The sequence below is a fragment of the Paramormyrops kingsleyae genome, chromosome 2 (assembly GCF_048594095.1).
Source record: "Paramormyrops kingsleyae isolate MSU_618 chromosome 2, PKINGS_0.4, whole genome shotgun sequence".
Taxonomy (NCBI): Eukaryota; Metazoa; Chordata; class Actinopteri; order Osteoglossiformes; family Mormyridae; genus Paramormyrops; species Paramormyrops kingsleyae.
In genome coordinates, this window is record NC_132798.1 from 28,524,821 (window position 1) to 28,548,015 (window position 23,195).

The 23,195-nt window shown below is 38.3% G+C and overlaps 3 protein-coding genes across 3 annotated transcripts in view; 2 read left to right on the forward strand and 1 right to left on the reverse strand.

Moving 5' to 3' along the window:
* Positions 1 to 1,185: 1,185 nt before the first annotated feature.
* Positions 1,186 to 3,346, reverse strand: mblac2 (metallo-beta-lactamase domain containing 2). The gene is made up of 2 exons (XM_023818271.2): positions 2,737 to 3,346; positions 1,186 to 2,256 (listed from the first exon to the last, which is right to left on the reverse strand). Exons 1-2 carry the CDS (start codon positions 3,176 to 3,178, stop codon positions 1,871 to 1,873), a joined length of 828 nt encoding a protein of 275 aa, XP_023674039.1. The 5' UTR covers positions 3,179 to 3,346; the 3' UTR covers positions 1,186 to 1,870.
* Positions 3,347 to 3,356: 10 nt separating this feature from the next.
* Positions 3,357 to 7,396, forward strand: polr3g (polymerase (RNA) III (DNA directed) polypeptide G). Its single transcript, XM_023818274.2, has 8 exons — positions 3,357 to 3,498; positions 4,089 to 4,206; positions 4,558 to 4,687; positions 5,085 to 5,153; positions 5,412 to 5,468; positions 5,656 to 5,720; positions 5,934 to 6,059; positions 7,079 to 7,396. Exons 1-8 carry the CDS (start codon positions 3,452 to 3,454, stop codon positions 7,163 to 7,165), a joined length of 699 nt encoding a protein of 232 aa, XP_023674042.1. The 5' UTR covers positions 3,357 to 3,451; the 3' UTR covers positions 7,166 to 7,396.
* Positions 7,397 to 9,541: 2,145 nt separating this feature from the next.
* The window catches only part of adgrv1 (adhesion G protein-coupled receptor V1), a 105,131-nt gene continuing 91,477 nt past the window's right edge, over positions 9,542 to 23,195 (forward strand). The window contains exon 1 of the mRNA XM_072708883.1: positions 9,542 to 9,888. The gene's annotated coding sequence lies outside the window, so the exon portion shown is untranslated. The remainder of the gene's footprint in view (positions 9,889 to 23,195) is intronic.

Genomic DNA, 23,195 nt, shown 5'->3' on the forward strand with positions numbered 1-23,195 from the left:
ACAAACTCCACATGCGGGGCGGGAGAACATACAAACTCCACATGCGGGGCGGGAGAACGTACAAACTCCACATGCGGGGCGGGAGAACGTACAAACTCCACATGCGGGGCGGGAGAACGTACAAACTCCACATGCCTGGCTGGAGAATAGACAAACTCCACATGCGGGGCGGGAGAACGCACAAACTCCACATGCGGGGCGGGAGAACGGACAAACTCCACATGCGGGGCGGGAGAACGTACAAACTCCACATGCGGGGCGGGAGAACGCACAAACTCCACATGCGGGGCGGGAGAACGTACAAACTCCACATGCGGGGTGGGAGAACGTACAAACTCCACATGCGGGGCGGGAGAACGTACAAACTCCACATGCGGGGTGGGAGAACGCACAAACTCCACATGCGGGGTGGGAGAACGTACAAACTCCACATGCAGAACTGTGGCACGATTCAAACTCTGGAGCTATCGGCTGGTGGTATCCACATTTTTATTGCACATTTCACTGGGTGGAATTATATTTACATGACATACTGACTTAAAACAATCTACAACATGAAGACTTCATGAACAGACTGGCAGTTTTTTCTTTTCAAAATGGATATTTCTCTGTTTAGGTTAAAACCAATGAACAGAGGCATTCTTCTATCTTCAGTAATGAAAAGTTGTTGAAACAGGGCTGAATTTAAAGCATACCCACACTTACACCAAATGAGGTATAAAGTGCACACATGGCTTGTTCCTTTGTTGCCACCCTAATAAATCAGAATAATGTAGCTTGTATATTATCATTAGCTACATTATCATTAGCATTTTGCAATTGTCTACCTGACGGAAAAACAGCAGTATCATGCTGGGGAGAGCAGGATTAATGAATGCGGTTGAGATACTGCAAAATCTAGGAACGACAGTTACACAGTGGATAGATAGTGTACAGTACAGACTTATCTCTCACCCACTCGGATAAAGCCCGACTTGTCAATATCTTGCCCCAATCATTTCTGAAACCTATACGATCTTAAAAAAGTACAATATCACCTATTGTGGACCTGCATATTAAAAATGCTTTCTCAATTACAACCTGTACTGACAATTATCTTTCTGAAACAAGACAATTTCCACAAATTCGTTTACAACTACTGTTCCCAGGAAAACTGTAAAACTACAGAAGCCAAAACAAATGCAATTTACTTTTAAATGTATCTTTATTTAACAAAAAAAACAATGATTTAATTATTGCATACCCAGAAGATTTTGTAGTCTTCTAACAAATCGTTATCAATCTGTAATAAGGAAACAAAAAATGCACATCTCACACCATGGATATTTAGAGACACCAGTTCACCTAAACACATATTTTTGGAAGGAGGAAGGAATCTGGAGCACACAGGAGAGACCTAAATAAATATGGAGAAAATAATCACATACACCCACATCCAAGGGCAGGAACTGAACCCCCATCCTTAGAGATGCATGGGGACAGTAGTGAGCCATCAAACTACTGCATACCTCATATGTTTCAAAAAATCTATATTTTTGCACATCCTAATGTAGTTTCAGTCAGCAGACAAGTAAGCATGTATTCAATGTGAAAATTTTGTATGAATTGTTAATGTGTTTAATATTCCCAGACTCCTTAATATTGACGTTTTTCATTCAAGCGGTTTATTTGCACTTTATCTTTAACAATATATAAAGATATATCTATATATTTTTAGGATATACTATGCAACAATACTATATTATACTATATATATTTAAGGTCACATTACAATATTTATAAGTTATATTATATATGATATATTACACAAACAGACACACATAACACTGTGTCATCCTAAATCACCCTCATGGAGCATTAATATCTGAGGTTAACATGCACTTCTTGAATTTTTGGCCCGCAGAGCGAGGCGGGCAATTGACTTGACCATACATGTGGAGAACCTGTGACAGGAGCCAGAATTGGAAATGTAATTGGAGGCAATCTGGTGCAGTCGCTTGGCTCCAAATGTGTTAAAGTGTCCTGGAAGGACCTGCTCCACCTCTTCATTGTCCACAAGCTGCAGCAGCCGCTCACAGCTGCTCACATAGTCAGTGACTCTGCTGTACGGCAGCCAGTCAATCATGGCCCCGTTATAGACGACATCGCCACTGAACAGAAGCTTGTTTTCCCTGTCATGGAGACAGATGCTGCCCCTGGAGTGGCCAGGCATATGCAATACTGTTAGCTGCCTGTCTCCCAGGTTGATGACGTCACCTTAAAAATAAAAAGGAACAAGCCAGTATTTCAACTGCATTGCACCACTGACACAGCAAAATCTCATCGACTATATCCCAAATGACAGAAAACAGTGGTTACGCTGAGTTCAACTTATCAGAAATTCACATTGAAAATAAAGTTTTTAATCCCATTCAGCGAAATACAAAAAAAAGGGAAGTACGCCAAGTGCACTTTCCTAATTTATGGTTATGGTATGATTTATGGACGTCTCTTTTCCTCACAGATGCATTTTGCAATATAAATCTCATAGTGACGGCTCTTCAGTCGTAAGGGAAAAGCATCTGAGATACTTTTAAGTAGGCTTGGTTTACAGGAACCAAGACACTAACACCCCAGATAAAACCCTTTAATTAAATTCAGTATCGATCGTTTTCTTCCTTCTCAGCATTAATCTGTCCAGTGTCTTGGGATTTGACATGCAGTGATCATAATGACAATAACATTAAATAACCGTACCTTCCTGTAATATGTGAGTCGGCTGAACTGGTTTGACTTTGTATTGCCTGGCTCTCCAGCCAGGCGTCGGATCCCGCACTATCTCACTGTCAGAAAGCCAGGTCACGGTCTCAAAGTTGTCTCCGTTGGCCAACGCATCGACCTCCGCGACATGCACGCCCACCTGTTGAAACTGATGCAGCCCACCTGAATGGTCAAAATGGACGTGAGTGCCGATGGCCAGCAAAGGGTTTTTCCGCTCGGACTCTTCTCCAAGCAGACCTGTCGCAATCAAATAGTCAGGCAAGCTCCTCAAGCCCAGTCCAGTGTCTATCACGACGTCCTGATGAGATCCACGAAGCAGCCAAATGTTAGCTCTGTTACCCGATTCGTAAAACCTCTCCTGGATCCAGAATACTCCATGACCGAGGGATTTATGCGCATACCATTCTGTGGCGGACATCCCACTTCATGCACTTGAAACAAATTAAGAATGAGTTCCAGTGTCTGCGAAAAAAATATATAAGTGGATTGCCACAAAGGAATATAAATATATAATAATCCCCAGTTATGCGGACCTGCTCTAAGCTAAGATTCCTAGGGAAGCAAAGCGGACGGACAGCGAAGCGAAAAAAGGAAACAGTATGACATTGGTGTCAAGCGAACCCTATTGGCTATGGCAAATTGGCACCGCCCATACGTCATCACGTAAAGACGCAGAGTTAAAAGGCACCGCATGGTCCTTCCAGTATTTTATACTCTGCTGACAGATCATTGGGGAAGGTAATGTGAATTTTACTTTTTGTTTGTATGTTCTTTTTCTGAAGTTAATTGTCAGATATTTATATTAACTCCGAGTCCGCCAGAAGTGATTATAATCTCCGACTTTGTTGTGGTTGGCATTGTATTTAGAACACAATTACAGTATTATTTTCTTGTAAGTGATTGGAAACTTAACCTTAATTCGCTTTAACTTAAACTGGCATGTTGGATAGGGTATGCTTTTTGCAGGCTGTGCGTGACATCGCTTATTAAATTGTTTGATAGCGCTTGTTAGCTTATTCTGCTCCAAGTATCTGTCCATGAGGCCAATTTCTGTTAATTAAATTACATTAAATTACATATGCTTTTATGTACGTGGTTTTGGTTATTTGAATTCTGATTTATCGTAAATATGTGATGTTTTATTCTTGCCTGCGGATAAAAGGTCAGCTTTTATCCTGTATATCCTAATTCCCATACAGTCATTCTCCAAGTGGGTTGTGCAGTGTCATTGCCTTTGTTAACTGTAGTCTTTACTATGGTTAAAGTAAAAAAAAAAAAAAAAATACTATGGTTAAAGTGCATTTTATCCCGTTTGTTCATGCGGATAGGATGGCAGGAAGAGGGCGAGGTCGGGGCATAGCAGCCTTCACCTTCAACATTGAAGCTTTGGGGCTGAGTAGGGGGGCACTTCCTGAGACGGCACTTGGTCCTATACCCCTCTTCCCAGTATGGGCTGCTTGTATTGCCTTTTCTGATTTTGTTTTATGTAGTTTTTTGTCCGTTTCTTTCTTAATTTTTCAGATTCAGATTCAGAGACTGGCCACAAAAAACAAAATCTGTTTGCTTTTTTTCTGTAGAGAAATGTTAATCTGTAAAGGTACTGAGTAAGAAAACAACATGAATTTTGCATTTCCTTAAAGTTAAAAATGCTAAATGTGTTTTGGACTATGAGTGATAGGTGTACAGTTTGTAGTGCTATCATGTTTATTATTTTATATTTGGGTATTTTTTCCTCCTGCTTTTCAGTTGCATGTTTCAATATATAAGATTCATATTGAACTTCTTGCCTGTATGTAGCCAGTGGAGTACAAGCCAGTGCCTCTAAAATCTGGAGAAGATGAAGAATATATGCTTGCCCTGAAACAAGAAATTAGGGCAACAATGAAAAATCTGCCTTACAATATCCCAGTGCCTGAGGAGAAGCCCGGTGATTCCCAACTGTAGTTATACTACTTTCTAAAGTAACTTAATTTTAGGAAACATAGTGAATGTGTGTAAATTACCATATTACTGAAAGGTTGCAATTTTTTTTTGCTTAAATTAAGTTTAATAGAGGACAAGATGGTGTAACATGAGAAGTGATCAGTTACCCATCACTTTTGATGACTTTCTTTGACGTGTCTGTGAGGAAGAGTACTATTGTTCCCATATAACCTGTCAATGATTCACAATTGAAATGATGAGAATTATAAGAAACTGATAGATTAATGAGTGATTGTAAGCTGTGTTTCTATCACATGGACCAGTTTTCTTAATCTTTAAGTGAATATTTCATTATGAAGAACTTGACAAATTATCTCCCATGATATCCCTTGATTTTCAAGATGTTGAACGATACAAAGAGAAGTATACGCAGAAGGTATATAAAAACAAGCACAATACATGGACACCAGGTATGGTTGGATATAAAATTAATGTTCTACCCAGCTTTCCTTTGTCTGAACAAAAATCTCTTATGTTCTGTTCTGTGATGAGTAGTGTGCCTTCCTTATGTTCTGTGATGAGTAGTGTGCCTTCCTTATGTTCTGTGATGAGTAGTGTGCCTTCCTTATGTTCTGTGATGAGTAGTGTGCCTTCCTTATGTTCTGTGATGAGTAGTGTGCCTTCCTTATGTTCTGTTCTGTGATGAGTAGTGTGCCTTCTCTTTACAGATTGGCAGCGCCTTCCAAAGGAGTTGATGCCCCAAAAGAAAAAGAAAACTAAACCTAGTAAATGCAGATACAATGCATTTGTTCATATATATGCAGTTACTTATTTCTACCTAAATTACTTATAATTTAGAATATTTTTAAACAACGTGTTATTTGTGGAAGAATGTTAAATATAGTAACAGGAAGAATAGTTTTTTCTTCCCCCCCATGAGCAGAAATGTAGTGCCAAAATGTATGTTAACAGAGGTGACGAAGCAAGTCAAGGCAACTTCAAAGAAAGAGAAAGAAGACTTGCTCTCTAAATTAGATGTAAGTCTTTATATAGAAATATGTATTTTTTTAACTTTGGGTATTTTTTAGTATTTCTAGTGTATCCTCACAGAAATGTTTAGAGACTCACTATGTTCATTTTAAGTTTAAGGATAACTCAGCTGCTGTATTTGCATTATTTATCTGGGTTTTGTTATGAATATTTTTTTTATGTGGGGGTGCTGTTTAGCCTACCTTGCTCTTGCACTTCAGGAGCTAGAAAAGAAAGATCAGAAATCTGATGACGAGACTGGAGAAAAGGCAGCAGATGAAGGAGAAGATGAAGAAGGCGGTGAGGGTGTGGAAGGGGGAGAATTTGATGAGGAGGAGGCCGAAGAGGTAATTGATTTGGTATCAAAGCAATGGCTTTCAACGACATGGGTCGGTCAGTATGTGTGTAATATACAGTGGAAAAGTGTAAACTAAAATGCCAAAGGGCAGTGTGGCACACTGATTTGGACTCCATGATGGTGGGTCTGATTCACACCAATGGCCTTTTCTCTGTGGAGTTTGCATCTTTCCTCTGTGTTTGTTGGTTTTGTCCTGAACTCCAAAAGTATGGAATTAAGGAAAGTGAACATTTTATATTATATAGCTGTTTTGCCAAGCATTTCACTGTTACCTTATTTCAGTCTTAGAACTATAAACGGGCAATAAATTATTGGATGTGTGAAACTGCATTGTGGGTACACATGACAGATTAGTGCGATGCATCTACACTGTAACACCGTAAAGTAGATTGCAGTAGCAGAACTGTAATAGTAACAAGCTGCTGCCAGTATTTCACTGTTAACCCACATGACAATTTCAAATTAAGAAAAAAAGTTTGTGTTATCATATTACATTTAAATTATGTTAAATATACAATCAATATATTCAACAGTATATTAGGGACACCTGCTTCTAAACGCAAATTACGTGGCTGCCACTGAATACATAAGCACACACGGATAGAGACAAGAGGATATGTCACTGTTCTGGTAGAAGTAAGGATGGTTAAGATTATAATGTCAAAGTGATTTCCAGATGTGGTGGTTCCGGCATCTCAGGAACAGCGACATTACGGTTACGTTTCACACACTACTGTATATTGTCAAGATTTTATGAAGAACGCAAGAAAAAAAAATCCAGTCATCAGCAGACATATTTTTTTATGGGTGAAGTCAGAGGAGATTGACTAGACTTTAAGCTAACAGGAAGGCCACAAGTGCAAAAACAACAGCATATTACAATAATGCCGTGCAAAATGGCCTCTTGGAACACACAACTCCATCTTCCCTTCAAGATTATACCCAGTAGTAACTAGTTCCTAGTAAAATAGCCACTTGGTGGAGACTTAAATCTTTTTGTTTACACAGGAAAATGACTACATTGCCAGCTACTTCGAAGATGGTGATGACTTTGGAGGCGGGAGTGATGACAATATGGATGAAGCTACCTACTAGCTTGCCCAAAAGCTGTCTTCACATTGCTTTTTTGCTTTGGTATATCCTAAATATCCCTTCTTTGGTCTTTTTTCCCGTTTATTCTGTATGGAAAAATGTCCAAGTTTGGATTGATATTTATTTATGTTACCATTTCTGATAGAATATGGTATATTGTGAATAGTACTTCAGAAAATCCATGATTTATATTTATTCATTTTTCCCCCTGTGTTACCAATGCTTTCCTGGGAAAAAAAAATCCCATATTTTTTTTCCCATATAAGATGAAAATGATATTAAGATTCCAGCAATTACTCTTTGGATGTAGAATTTTAAACACTCAAGTTTTTTCCAACTGTATTTAAAACACTGATATTGCAGGAAATGGAAAAATCATGTATTCTTTACTCCATATTAACTCAATACTATACATGGTGTTCGGGTAATGCTAATTCTTTTCTTTTTGCTTTTATAACGTATGAAATTTCTAACAATCATTGTATTTGGGTTTTTCTTTATGTCCATTTCATTTGTATAATGAGTCATTTAAAGACAGGCAGTACTGTTTGGGTAATTGAGTAAAAGAAAGACGAAGATATTGGCTAATTCTTTGCATAATAATTAAACAATTCCGTGCAGAAATCTAGACTTTTTAGAGCTATATTATAAGAAAGAATTCATGTCCCTACAGTACTTATGGATTGGTTTGACATAGGTGAGTTAATTTTCTTTTGGGCATTTTGAATGATTATTTATCACTTTGACAAATTTGATTGTAGCTGGTAAAGTGAACAGTGAGAAACACACTGACCAACAAATATATATGGTTCCAGTCAAAAGTTTGGCCAAACATCCCTTTGAAAGGTTTATTTGTACTATTCTCAACATTTTAGAATAAAAAAAAAAAACATCAAACCTACAGTAACATATATGGATTATGCTCTGACCGAAAAAAGTATTTTTCAAAAATCATTTGTTTGGGGGGGAGGGGCAGCTCTGTCAGTTGGGACTCAAAAGGTTGCTGGTTCAAATCCCATAGTGATCAGAGTGATCCCGCCATCGGGTGCTTCAGCAAGGCCCTTAACCCCTATTCCTCCAGGGACTGGCTGACCCTACTGCCTCCTCTATGCCAGTTCCATGAGGTGGCCTCCTGGGATGCTTTACCAGCCATTCTGATGGAGGTCCCACGTATAGCTGAGGGCTCATTGACTGCTTTTCTTTCGCTTTCAGGTCAAACTCCTTCAAAACCATTTCTACTGTGTTTAGGTCAGGTGGCCAGGTCATGTGACACTCACTCTTCTTTGTAGGTGGCTTGGTATGTCCACACTTTTTACTGGTACTGTACACCCATTCACTAGTGTGTAAATGCTTTATGTTTTCTGTTGAAATTCATAAAATTCACTTGTAAATATGTGATGTACACTGTGCAGCATTTAACAATTTTCTCTTGAAGCATCCTCTTGCATACTTCAAATCAGCCACGGGGTGTTGTTAGCCAGTGTTAATTGATGGTCCTAATTGCTAATTTTAGTTGTGCTTCTGGAAAATGAAATTTGAAATTGAATCATAAACTGCTGTCATGTGATGTTTTATATGTTAATATGTGAATGTCTTTAGAAAAGCAACTAGATTTTGTTACCTTGTCACAAAACAGAAGCATGTTATCTTAGCAAATTGGATTTTATTTTCATTCATAGTAAGTGTACCTCTATCACAAGCACTTTCACCATAACCATTCATCCACTCTCAGAAATAATGTTGAAAAAGGGGGTTACTGTTTCGCAGGATCTCTTTAAAGAAAACAGAGTAAATGTAAACCTAATACACATTAGTAACATAGCATGCACCTGTTGCACAATTTCCAAAGCATGTGAGAACCCAGTCGAAAATTATACGGCTCCATTATCTTGTGCTTTTTTGTTTCTCAAACATTGCTCTACATGTTGGCAGTGTTAGATGAATGACGAGTAAAAAAAAAATCGTAATACTTTTTATCTTACATGAAAATGGCGTTTTTGGTTTTGTTAAAAGGAACCGATGAAATACAAGAAGAACATAATGAGAACTTTGGCCTGAAACGTAGCAAGTAACTTTATTATTAGTTTACTTAGGATAAAGCTTTACTTCCAGCATGAAAAATAATGACGGCGTTAGTTGCTTCGAATGCTCATTCTTTCTTATTGCGGGACACCTCAAGACATTTTTAGCAGCCTGATGTCGCTTTGCTTTATAAATAGGTGGCCGAGGGGGACATAGTTCGCTGGGTGGAGCTGTTCGCTCGGTCCCATGCAGGCTTTGCCTGTCAAGCTTTCCGAAACAAATGCGATTACCACGTCTGCTCTTTGAAATGAGGATCCCGGGCTGCCTACAGTAGTTCTATTCGCAGAGTTAGCAGAAGGTACAGGACGGGACAGCTTCAGTCTATAAGAAAGCGTTAAGTCATTCATTTAATGAGGATAAAAAGAGTAGGGAGGCTAGGTCGTGTTCCCATAACCAGTGGGAATACCGTTACCAGTTACTTCACCCCAGTGTGAAACGTTGTTTTTTTGTGTGCATAAATACAGTGGATTCCACAAGGCATCCGAAGGCGACACAAGAATGTGATTCTCAATAAAAAACAATATATTGACAGGAAAATAAAAGAACCCTGCAAAATATTTTGAGGAAACAACATCGATGATACCTTCGGAAGCTGTAATACGCAGTTAATTCATCCTGGGTTTGTAACCAGAGCAAGGCGTCAGGTAAGTTAATGTCAGTTTAATGTAGTATGTCAGAGTAAACGAGTGTCCGAGAACAAAGTTGAGATTGCGTAAAATTATATAGACTGGGAAAGTTTCTGTCTTTATTACAAACTAAAGTGCAGATATAGTGAACGTTTTATTATAGCGTTAATGTCCTAGAAGTATGTCTAGTAGTACAGTGAACTGTTTGAACATCTGTTTTATTAGCAAGTATTTATGCTTAATTATGCCCCGATACAAAAACAAAACAATATTCAAAGTTGTATTTCTCATTTTTAAGTAACAATGTTGTATTTTATCGCGTAAATATTCTTAATGCGTGGTTATATAAATGCTTAACTTAAAGAAGGGTGAGTAATTTATTGCTTCCATCACGGGGTGCTGGGTAGCTCACACCGAGGGATTGACGTATGTAGTAAAAAACAATTAAAAGCTTTCAGTAACTACTAATTTCTTTTACGTTATGCCAGCATTCCCTTGGAGTTGCTAGTAAATTTAAAAAAGCCCAAATATTGATTCAATGCAATGATTAAATGAATGACTGGGTAACCCATTGACGAGCAGAACAAATGCTTCCATGGTTACTTTCTGGATATTCGCCGTGGACACTGTGCTTTGTGTGTTTCCTCCTTCCTCCATTGAAATAACACAGCAATCCGTGGGGAACCGCCACACATGGCGTGCCTGAGTTCGGGCTCCCTCTAAAAACACTCTGCTGACCCGTCTTATCCAGGGACTCTTAATGCTCTATGTGAAAATATATTTATTTTAACAAGAAGTTTGTATGATGTACCGAGGGCACCTGAGTCACTATCTGTCTATCTATCTTGCTAGCTAACTATATAGGTTAGGTTCATAGAAAATATACTGAATAATTTCTGACTCACTGAAGTTCTGTACCTTCTCAGGGGTTCGCATTTTTCTTTGTATTGGAATAAACCAGTAATTATATGAAATATAAACAACCTAATAATCTGTTTTGGGTCTGGCACAGACCTAGAAATTTATTTTAAATTAAGTTAGTTGTGTTGTATTAAATAGAAACAAATACAAAGTTAGATTATGCTTGCATTTTATCTGAACGATAAACTAAAGATATATTGTACATTTTACATTTTGAGTAAGAAATAATTTTCTTCCGTCAGAAGACTGTTCAAGTTTTTTTTTTTTTTCCCCAATGGGAAAGCCCGATAGAGGTTTCTGTGATGACCATGGCACACAGTGAAGCCGTGACAAAAGACTAGCAGGTGTAAGCACAGGCAACGGGAAATATGGCATTGATAGGGGGGTGTTTTTTTAGGCCTCCAAACAAATGTCATGTCGCTGATACTGCAAGGTTGTGTGAGAGCCACAAATATAGGAAATGTACAGATTTAGATTGTACTTCTGAAATACTGCAGGTAATCAGCTAAATGCTCTACTAAGCTAAGGAGTCTCCAGCTAATCTACTATTTGCCTGTCCCACAACCCCTCTCCATTGGGTGCGGCCAATCCAAAGACTGCTCCCATCTTTTGTGCCTTAATAAATAGCGTCTGCTAAGTGTGCATCCAAGGATGATGCAGTAGCAGCTGCCACACGCATATGCTAAAAGCATTGATTTAATTATATCTAAAAAGGATTGTTAAAACTGTGGCTTTATTTGTCTTCATCTCTTTTTCAGAGCATGTCAGATGGGCCACACACTCTGTGACTGCTAAGCACCTTATCTTTTGCACATGGCCCCAGTGGAATTAGACACCAGGGCATGCTTATTACTGAGGTTGTGTGAGGATTGCATTAGGGATGTTTATACATGGTGCCTGATTGCATTAATGACCTGCTTCTGGAATGCTGCCAAGCATTGCTATAGTATTCATAGATCTTAGAAAGGAAGATGCCATGGACACCAAAGAAGTATTTTATCTAAGGAATCCGTGTGAGAGTTAAGAATGGTCCATGGATAGCTGTGAACTATATTGATATGTTTAACCATTTGGTTGAAATGTGGAGTGTTCAGTTCACACAATGCATATACAGTACTTTTAAAGTAAATTACGTGCCAATGCATATACTTTTAAAGTAAATTACGTGCACTAGGATTTTTCTGGTCTTTTTATTTCTTTATAGTTTTTCTAAGTTCATACATTTTTTGTATCTGTATTTTACATACAGGTAGTTCACATTTACTTTCTGAGAAATTAAACGTCTCAAACAAAATTACTTCTAACTGCAACAAAGCACACTAAATACTAATTCTGTATGAAGTCTTCTAAAAGGCAGACTGAAGTCTTGAAAATCTTGCTGTATTTCAGTATATAGGGGAACTTCTGTGTGTGAATGTGTGGGAAAGTAACACATAGTGCTAAATCCTTATTCAAATTCCAGTGAATCTTATTCAGTTCCAGTGTAGATTATGTTTCCACACCTTCAGAGTGTAAATAGCAGGGTTACAGACTTTAATTACTTTCCCACCATTGAGGGGCCTCCACTAAAACAATACTCATATATGTAACAGAAGCACAAAACGACATGGTTCTGCAAGTCATCACTTTGAGGAGTAACAACTAGTAGGGATATGACTGCTCTTAAAACTGACACTGCTTTAGCGATGTTTTTCTTCTGTGTCAGAATGAATGGGGCAATTTTCAGCAATTTAATTTGGAACTTTTGATGAATATAAGAAAAGCAGTAAATGAAAGATTGTAACTCAGTGCTGAATGAGCTTTTGTCATGTTTGATACTGTAGGTGTCAGCTACAGAAAGTTTGGAAAAATACCAGACATGAAACAGAACTGGGCCATGGAGTTTGCAGGCAAATGTGTTCAAGTTGAAATCTAGGCCTATAAGGCTGAAACATTTTTTTTAATGGCACCCGTATTGGGATTATTCTGTCCCATCATAAAGGTGCAAAAACATTTCTTAGGTAAAGTATTATAGGTAGAAAAATATCATGGTCAAATTTGCAGTCAGTAATGTATAGTTTTACCACTTTATAAAACAGAAATATTATATTTTTGCTTTGCTGCTCTGATAAATATATACATATGTAATTATTTTTAATACCATGGATTTTTGTCTTATGCATCTTTAAAATGTGTTTAATAGTAAGTTGCACTTATTGGATGCTTAGTCATACTTTGGTCACTTAGCTGCTGGGTATCTAATTTCTCAATTTGCAAATGCAATTGTGAAGCAAGATAAGGAGAAATTAAGATAGCAAGGTGTCAGTGGGTCATTCCCAGTTAGCATCAACGTGCACTTTCTTCCTTGGGTCTGAAACATTGCAGTTCCATGTTGGTTGTTCCTTATATCTGAATGTCTTGGTTATTTCAATTTTTGTGGATGTTGAAGAATATTTTTAGCAATTCTTTTCCGTGGAGAAAAGGGAGAGTGATAGGACATTCCCTTTGTTCAGAGATGTCCAACAATCCCAGTGGTGTTTTTTTGCCTGGTGATTTGCTGCAATTGTTACAATACTTTTGCTGGGGAGATGCAAAGTGTGTATTTTCGATGTCACAAAGTATCTCATAAGAACTTTCTGTAAACACCCACACATACAAACGCATACATCTTCACTCAAAGTTTTGATCTTCAGCTTTTTCCTGTGCTCATTGCACTTGGCCCTTGCTCTTTTGTTTCTCCTTGGACACTTTATAAATCAGAATTTCAGTGCCGTGTATCTTACTTTCATATTCTTCAGTGTTTTTATTGCTGATGATCAAAGTCGGCTCAGCAGCCTAATGTTAAATGTTAATCAGCCCTCATTAAGTTTATGCGAAATATTGAGCAGCCAGGTTGGGCAGTTGGTAACCCTCTCCAGTAAATTGTAGACCTCATTGCTAAGTTGGCTGTAAATCCGTGCAGATGCAACCTGTTGTGTTCACCATCCGCCGTCTAATTTACGGCTGTTGCCTGAAGAGTCCTGCCGCAACGCCACGTGAAGGGTCACAGCCCGTTTCCCAGATTGTAGTGTCCCCTACCCCTATTCGTCACCCCTGATCAGTGTCTTTGTCAGAGTCAGTGGCGACAGGCGGTGCAGAAGCGTGACTCCCCAGGCATCCTGGAAGCGCGGCCATGTGTGGCAGAGAGCTCCACTCCACTTTTAATTGCCACTGGGTCCCCGTTTTGGTTTGCTTTTTTATACCATTCACCTTTGTTTTTGTTTGTATAGAAGACTCTTTTTTTCTGCTGTATGTGTGGGTTTGAAACACTTTCTGTATCGTTGTGCATTTTGGAACAAGCATCTCTGAAACTAGATTTTCAAGTGAAAGAGTTTACAGAATGCACGTTATTGTAAATCTTTTAAAATGACATCCACCCTAAGAAATTCTTAATAACTATACGTGGATAGCAACTAAGGAAGCAATTAAGATAGTTTTGGAGCATGAAAAAGAAAAGAAAAATATTTGAATGCAATTATGTTAATAGTCCCCCCTCCAAAAAAAAAAAAAAATGGAAATAACCTGTTTGTGATAACAATGTCAGTGCTTCCAATTAGATTGTCCAACTGGAATCTGAAATTGGAAATTAGCATTCTGTAAAGCTCTAGATCTGAATTGCTTAGGTATGTTACTTCCTTCAAACTACATGGTTGGTTGCATAAATTTCAGGGCTTCTGCATTTTTTAATTATGATGGTAAGCGAGTGATACTCAGATGTTAAATCTATCTTCAGCAGACTCTTATGAGTCTACTGGATTAACAGATCTTTTATTAATTGCCACATGCTGTGTTTAACAGTGTTAACTAAATATTCACTCATTCGTTCATTCATTCATTCATTCGTTCATTCATTCCTTCATTCATTCATTCATTCATTCGTTCATTCGTTCATTCATCATTTTCAGATCGACTACTACGTCACTGCAAAAAAATGTACTTGTGACATTTCCATGGACTGAAAAACGATGTAATATTTCATCACAGAATGCTAGAGCTTATAAACAAACTAAAATAAAAGTAAGTTTGACACAGTGACAGAATATATTAGTTTCAAAACAGTAAGCTTTTAATACAGGTCTGGTAGTTTTAATGTTTAAATATACCCCAGAATTAATTTATTTTATATAAATATAAAATAAATATAAATATATGACATGTAACTCCTCTCCTCACTCCTGTCCAGTACCTAATAAAACTTAATGTGATTTGTAAGACAAACTATAATTAATTTAAACAGTAGAGATTCTGCACCACTGGTGCCTGCACCCCCGATTATTTAGTAGTATGTTTAGAGTGGTAGCAACTAGTCATTTTTAATCTCAGTTGTGTTTCTCAGTATACATTTACTGACCACCATGGTGCTGATCACCATGGTGCTGACCACCTGCTCACTGAAACGGTCGTAGTAGGATACATCTATCACAATAGGAAAATGTATGAAATTATCAGGTACAGTAGGTATTGGAAGTGCACGTTATTTCTGTCATAATGCTGATTCTGCTATACTTCATAAGGGGTTTTCACAATCCCCGATCTAGCCATCTGTTCTTAGTCTGGCAAAGAAACTGATTGGAGGGCTTCAGAAAGGAATTTCCCACATTTCTCTTTCTAAAATGTTGAAGGAGAGAAAAGAGCTATCTCTCTGAATGGGTTCTTGATTCAGTTGGGTGGGAGGGTGAGTTCTGCATGAAAAAGAAGTGAGGAGGACGGAAAAGAAAAGGGAGAGAAATGCAATGTTGAAGGAAAGAATAAAGAATAGAAACCTAGCAAACTGCTTATTGGTCTGCGACTCACAAGATCCCCTTGTCTGTGTCTACTTTTTTTGAAAAGCAATTAGCATTTCAACTAGCTCCAATAGGTTACATGCAATGAAGTAATATGGCTTATAATTCGCTTCTCTGGACCCGGTGCTGTTGAGAGCTTGTTATTGTATAACCTCTTGAAAGTGCATTTTTTTTCTGAAGCTCAGCCTTTGTTGCAGAACTGGCTAATCAGTCATCTGGGCACCTTGACTTTGAGTACCGGCACCATTTGAAACTTAATGGACTATACAAATATTTTTTGTTTTACTTTGTATTGTTCCTAAAAAGAAATAAAGATTTTTGTTATGTTATAATGACATGATATGTCATTGACACAAGTAGAATGTGGTGGACAACAACTTCAAGAAAATATATTTAACTTTTCCTTAGTGTGGAATTCACATATGCTGAGCATCCGCTTTCTCTACATTAACTGGTTGAATATAATAAGATTCAAAATATTATCCAATAAGATGTTGGATAAATTTGCACACGCGCATGCACACAAACGCACACACACCCACACATGCATGCATGGTGGTCTGCTGGAGCAAGAGATCATAGAGGGACAGGAAGAGATTTTGCAAGCTGGCTCTGTACTGGGCTGCTCTTTGGACTCCACTGAGGTAGTGGGTGAGAGGAAGATGCTGGCGAAATTTACATCCATTATGGACAATCCCTCTCACCCCCTGCACGAGACAGTGAGGGTGTTATGATGTTCCTTCAGCATGAGACTACTTCATCCGACATGCAAGAAGGACTGCTTCCGTAGGTTCTTCATTCCACATGCAGTCAGACTTTATAACACCTCAGTCACCTAAAGCTCACAAATTACATGATTGTCCTGTACACTGCAATATCTATTATACATACATATATTTGTAGCTTGTATATCTATGTAGCTTGTATACTGTATGTATATCACTCGGAGGCAATATCTGTACAGTACCTGTTTTGGGTCATCTATCTGTGCTATATGTGTAATTGTGTGCACTGATTTTCTTATTTATTTCTGTTTGTTATAGTATCTTTTGGTCTGTTTTTTCTATTACTTTTTTATCTATAGCCTGTCATATTATTTTATCGTATCTCATCTCATTCATCTCATCTTATCTTATACACACACAGGGGTTAGACATTGGAACTGAAACACCTGGTTTTACACCCCAATATTTTATTAGTATAGTGCAGGGTCTCTGTCTGTGGTCAATACAGCATCAGCTTGTCTTGGGAATGACCGATGCAAGTCCTGCACAGTGGCCAGAGGGATTTTGAGCCATTCCTCTTGCAGAACAGTGGCCAGGTCACTACGTGATGCTGGTGGAGGAAAACGTTTTCTGGCTCACTCCTCCAACCTTCCCCCCCAAAGCGGCTCAATAATATTCAGGTGACTGCAGGCCATGGGACTTCACTTTCATCTTCATCAAACTACTGCCACCAGTCTTGCTGTGTGTACAGGGTACAATGTTTGAACCATTGGGTAAACATGGTTCTCCAGAATAGTTCAATAGTACTTAACAGTGATGCGCCCATCACAGTACTGGGCCTATGGAATGCCACAGTATATAAGCCAAAACCGTAATTGATGTACCACCCTACTGAACTGTGGGTATGCAACAGCCTGGGTGGTAAGCATCTTTGGAGGTTCTCCACACTATAACTCTCCCAGATGTGGGAAAGTAAAGGTGGACTCATCAGAGGAAAATATATGTTTCACGTTGATTACAGGCCAAGATTTGTGCTGCTGGCACCATTGAAACCAATGACTGACATTGGCATAAGTGACTAAAGGTTTGGCTATAGCAGCCATGAATGTTGACCCCGAGGAGCTCTCAGCAAACAGTTTTGGTGGAAACCGGACAATCAAGGTGCGCATTTAATATACCAGTGAGTTGGGCAGCTGTGGTTATATGTTTTTTGTGTAGAATCCGCGTTAGAGCCCAGACATCCTTTTCAGACAGCTTCCTCTTGAATTCACAGTTACTCTTGTTGGATGTGGTTCGTCCTTTGTGGTGGTATGTCGACATTACCCTGGATACCGTGGCTCTCGATACACCACAGGATACACTGTCCTGGTCACAGACGCCCCAGCGAGACGTGCACCAGCAATTTTTCTTCTTTTGAAGTCTGATGTCTCACGTTATGCTGTGTGCAGTACAAGATTTTATGTACAGCTGTGCAATTGCTCTGCTAATTCAACCTTCACACTCTGCTGAATGTAATCTGCAATCAGTGAAGGTATAAACACCATGTAATTAATAACAATTAACCAGGAACTATTAATTTCCCATACCTATGCATGCTTGCGGGGTCTGCAAGGCAGGGTATAACCCAGGATGGGACACCAACCCAATTCAATGAATTTTCATATTTATATATTTATACACTGCCTGGCCAAAAAAAAAACACACATCCAAAAGACCTTCTATGAGGTCAAGGTGACAACTCTGTGGTGACCAAGTCACGCGTGAAAATGATTCCTCATGCTCCCTGAACCACTCTTTGACAATTTGAACCCAATGAATCTTGGCATTCTTGTCCTGGAATATGCCCATGCCAACAGGGAAGAAAAAATCCATTTATGATGGATGGAGGTGTAACCTGGCCATTCAGTAGATTCAGGTACTCAGCTGAATTTACTTTATTGCTGCATAATGTTGCTGAGCTGTAATAATGATCCAGTCATTGGCTTTTAATTATTTGCTGATATAAATTAAAATGGTGACCTTTTTTTGGCCAGGCAGTGTATATTATACTTAAATTTCATATTTATGAAATGAAACCTTATTTGCAAAGCACAAGTACAGCTACAGAGGAATGCTTCTTTTTACATATCCCTTCTTGCTTTATCACATATCTTGCTTTCCTTTGAGACATACACATACAAAATTCCTGCAGCCTTGTAAAAGAAGATTTCTTGGCAGATTTCTTGATTATTGGAAACTCCTTAGAAATGACCCCTCGTAGTTTGAAGTCCTACCGAAGGTGATCTCCAGTGCTGTTTTAACCCTGTGACTCAAGGCATGACTTGGCAAGATGTTCCCACAAAAGCATTGCTCCAAGTAACTGAGACTTAAACAGTTACATCTGATCCTTTCCACTCAATGTGACAAAGTGTATGGTTTCCTGCCTGACCTACGGGTCATCAGAAGTTCTAGAATTTCCCCTGCTGGGAAAGAAGTAGCTTCATAATCTTGGCATCAATTATTCACGGTGCAAGATTTCGCAGCATCTGGGTGTAGTGTATGTGCACCTGTAGAGACAGTGAGAGCACTCAGTTATGGACATGACACAGATGAGAACAGTGAGTAAACTCTGGTATCAGCTCTTTGAGTGATTATCTGTCTGCCAGACAACTGTTCTCTCTTTAAGGAGATTGTGTTATTGTTGCTGCATAAATATGAAGCAAACATTAAGTAAGAATGTGGGTTGAAAAAGACTTCCAAAAGTGGCAAGTTAGTGGCAACACTAACTTCATTAGTCACACAAAAAATGTTAAATGGGATACATATTTAACATGCTGCAGATTATATAGTCTTTATTATTATACATTCTTTATTATTTCATACATTCTAATATTCTTTAATATTTCAGGATTCAATATTCCAAAAAACACAGTAGGTAATAAGTTTCAAATAAATTGGTTTTTAGTCATAGTCCTTGGCTACTTATTACCAATTTATTGTTTTTATTCACATAAATCTCCCAAATAATGAAATTCTCCATGGTAAAGGGTCTGTAGAAAATGATCGTACCCATTTAGTTGACAAACTGGAGTCAAATATGACACTCTCTGAGTTAGTATATTACATATATAACAGTATGATGAAGACCTATGCATCTTATAACCCGTGTTTATCCATGAGTAATATATGATTATGTGGCCAGTGAGGTCCATATTTGGTAACCGCATAAAGATAGCAAACACTGAAAAATGCTGCAAGCAGTATGCTTGGAGAAGTTCTGCTGTGTACAAAAATGGATTTTCACCGGGGAAAACTAGAATTGTACTACAATGTTTAGGTCAATGGGGTTGTGTGCATTTTGACTTCTTTTATGGCCAAATTTGTTTTCTGGTATTAATTTAAAATTGTCTAGTTCCATAATCAACATGAAATGTAGAGTTTTTTTATTAAGGGCCACTTGACATTTCTGTCTGCCCACACCAGAAGTTTGGAGCAACCGAGGGACATGCACTGTCATCGTGTGGCTAGTTGCAGACAACATGTCCTTCCTTTGACACAGGCTTCCTGACCAGACATCTAACCATTTCAAATAGCTCTTAAACATGGCTCAGATAGACAAATTCTTTTCGACCATGCTTTCGAGAGTGCGTGTAATGTTTGAGACCGCATGAAATTCTTGTTGAAATGCCCAAATAGATTGCATCCTTCAGCCTTCTGGACATTATAAGGAAGGGGTTTCACCCAGCTGTTTCAAGATAGGGTGGAACTACCTACGTTGTTTGTTTTTTGAGTCTGAATCAAATGAAAAAATATATGCAAATAAAATGAACATTTTCTGAAGATGCTCAGTAATTCCTAATTATTAATTACAACCCTGTTCCCAAAAATGTAAATAAAAACAGAATGCAATGATTTGCAAATCATAAACTCATATCTAATTGAAAATAGAACAAAGACAGCATATCAAACGTTGAATTTGAAAATTTAATGTTTTATGACAAATATATGCTCCATTTGAATTTGATGCCATCAACAAGTTTCCAAAAAGTTGGGACGGGGCAACAAAAGACTGAAAAAGTTGTATAATGTTAAAACAAAACTTAACTAACCCAATTGAATAACTCACAACTAATCTGGTTAATTGGCCACAAGTCAGTAAGATGATTGGGTATAAAAAGAGCCTCCCAGAGGGACAGAGTTTCTGTGGGGTAAAGATGGGGAGAGGTTCACCACTCTGAGAAAGACTGTGTGGGCAATTTAAGAGTAAAGTTCCTCAACTTAATGTTGCAAAGAATTTGGGAAATTCATGTACAGTACATAACACCATTAAAGGATTCAGAAAATCTCTGTATGCAAGGCCTAAAATTGGTGTCCTCAGGCAGCACTGCATTAAAAACAGACATGATTCTATAGTGGAAATCACAGCATGGACTCAGGAAAATGTTGGAAAACCATTATCTATGACCACAGTTCGTCTCTACGTCCACAAATGCAATGAAAGAAGAAACCATTTCTAAATATGATCCAGAATTGCCAATGACTTCTCTGGGCCTGAGCTCAGTTAAGATGGACTGAGACAAAATGGGAAACTCTTCTGTAGTATGATGAATTCAACTTTCAAATTCTTTTTGGAAGTCATGGCTGCTGCGTCCTCCAGGCTAAAGAGGAGAGGGACCATCCAGCATGTTATCAGCAGACAGTTCGAAAGCCAGCATCCGTGATGGTAAGTTGGTGCATTAGTGCTCATGGCTTGGGTAGCTTGCATTAATGGGAAGGAAACATCCGGTTTTGAAGCAACATACAGACAGCATCTTTTTCAGAGGAAGCCTTGTATATTTCAAAAAGACAAGGCCGAACTGCATTCTGCATGTATGACAACAGCATGACTCCATAGCAGAAGTGTCTGGGTGCCAGACTGGCCTGCCTGCAGTCCAGACCTGTCACCCAACATTTGGCGCATCATGAAACGAAAAATACGACAAAGGAGACCCTCAACTGTTGAGCAGCTGAAATCCTACATCAGGCAAGAATGGGACGACGTTTCATTTTCCAAGCTCCAGCAACTGTTTTCTTCAGGTTATTAGAGTGTTAAAAGAAGAGGTGATGCAACAGTGGTAAATGTGCAACGTCCCAACTTCTTTGAAACATGTTCCTGGCATCAAATTAAAATTGAGCTTATATTTTTAATGAAACAATAACATTTCTCAGTTTCAGTATTTGATATGCTGTCTTTGTTCAATTTCCAATTAAATATGAGTTTATATGATTTGTAAATCATTGCATTCTGTTTTTATGCAGCCTCCCAAATTTTTGGAAACGGGGTTGTAACTTCCCAATGCTCAATCTGGCAAAGGATTTCACCTGAAGTACCACCTCTGGGAAACCTAAGGTATCATGAGCATATGAGCCTTGATTTGTAACAGAGGAGATTGTGGGAAAATAGGAAAGTGTTTAAAATAAATGCATTCATGATACTGGAGCATCGAAATAACAGGTACATGAGTACATAAGTATATATGATTATTAGGGTATAGTTTTATTTCACGATTCAGGGTAAATGTATTAAATAAATTGAGTTACATGGCTTAGACAGTATTGTTGAACAATACATTTGTTTTGTGTGCCGGTGTGTTTAGACTCTAATATGATAAATTTGCTATGTGTTTGAAATGTGTGTTTTTTTTTTTTAAATGTTTCAGATAATTAGCGGTATTTTTTAAATCGTAGGCCTGGTGATTAGGTTCTGGACCTTTCAGTGCCCTGGGCGATTATGAACTGTCACTGGCAGAAAAACAGTGATTCATTGATGGCATGAACACCCTGTGGTGGATTATTGGGTAGAGACTGGTGTCCGACTGTTTCTGCTCTTATGAAAGTCAAGCATCACAGCCAAAACCTTCATGCTGTCTTGTTTTCTGACAGACATCTTATGCATCTTGTTGGTCTAGATTCACGTCTTGGCAACAGAAGAGTTCACCAGACAAAGACTCCTCATCAATAGGCTGACGCAAAACCACATTCCTCTTACTGTAAATATCAGCCCTTTGATGTAAATGAAATTTTCAATATTTTCAGTTCACTCCCCCTCCTTATTTGAAGGAATGTTTTTCTTTCCTTGTAAGAAGCTTAGATGTTTTCACATGTGCTTTATTTATGATTAGCTTGTCATTGAGCAACAGATATCTAAACATGCAGTGAGGAAAGCCTGTTTTTTAACCAGAAGAGAGACATGCACGTATAATTTATTAAGAATTACTTTTCTTTTGTTAAAGCATTCCCTTTGATATTAAGTGGAGTGCATTCATATTAATACATGAACTAATTTGTAGCTCACTATGACTGATGTTGTGTTTAGTTGAAAATGATGCCATGACAGGATATTTCTGTTACATGTATGATGTGGCCTTTGCTGCATCCTTTTCCATCATCGAACCCTGTAGTAACCAGTAAGAAATTTCCAAATCTTTCCCTAATTGTCAACTGAGACAATAACTAGTTCATACCATCACCTTCTCCCACATGGCATCTGTAAATTATACACAGAATATTAACATATCTAACACGATTTCTTCTTGATTTGCCTAAAATATCCACTTAGAACAAGTTTTTCCATTCTTACAACGTTGTGTAGTCTGAATAATTAAAGAAGTCATCCCTTTAATACTCATGAACTGGAAAATTTAGCATGTGCTATATCTAAAAGGGTATGTTTTGCCCAGTGTTGATGACAAGAAGTCCAAGGAAACATTGAAACAGGCCTTTGAACTTAGTCCAGAAAAATAATTATAAAGTATGCTAAATGACTGACTGTTAAGATGAGATCAGGCTATGGGCAAAATTACTGGTGCAGTTGAGAGACCACAGAAAAGCAGGAAGACCCCAGTCCATGCTCTGTCTT

Excerpts from the sequence above, each read along its gene's own strand:
- mblac2 (XM_023818271.2), bottom strand. The coding sequence starts at position 3,178 with ATGTCCGCCACAGAATGGTATGCGCATAAATCCCTCGGTCATGGAGTA. Across the intron at positions 2,257-2,736 it reads GACTCACATATTACAGGAAG|GTGACGTCATCAACCTGGGA; the intron begins GTACGGTTATTT and ends TTTATTTTTAAG.
- polr3g (XM_023818274.2), top strand. The coding sequence starts at position 3,452 with ATGGTCCTTCCAGTATTTTATACTCTGCTGACAGATCATTGGGGAAG. Across the intron at positions 3,499-4,088 it reads CTGACAGATCATTGGGGAAG|GATGGCAGGAAGAGGGCGAG; the intron begins GTAATGTGAATT and ends TCATGCGGATAG. Across the intron at positions 4,207-4,557 it reads GTCCTATACCCCTCTTCCCA|CCAGTGGAGTACAAGCCAGT; the intron begins GTATGGGCTGCT and ends GCCTGTATGTAG.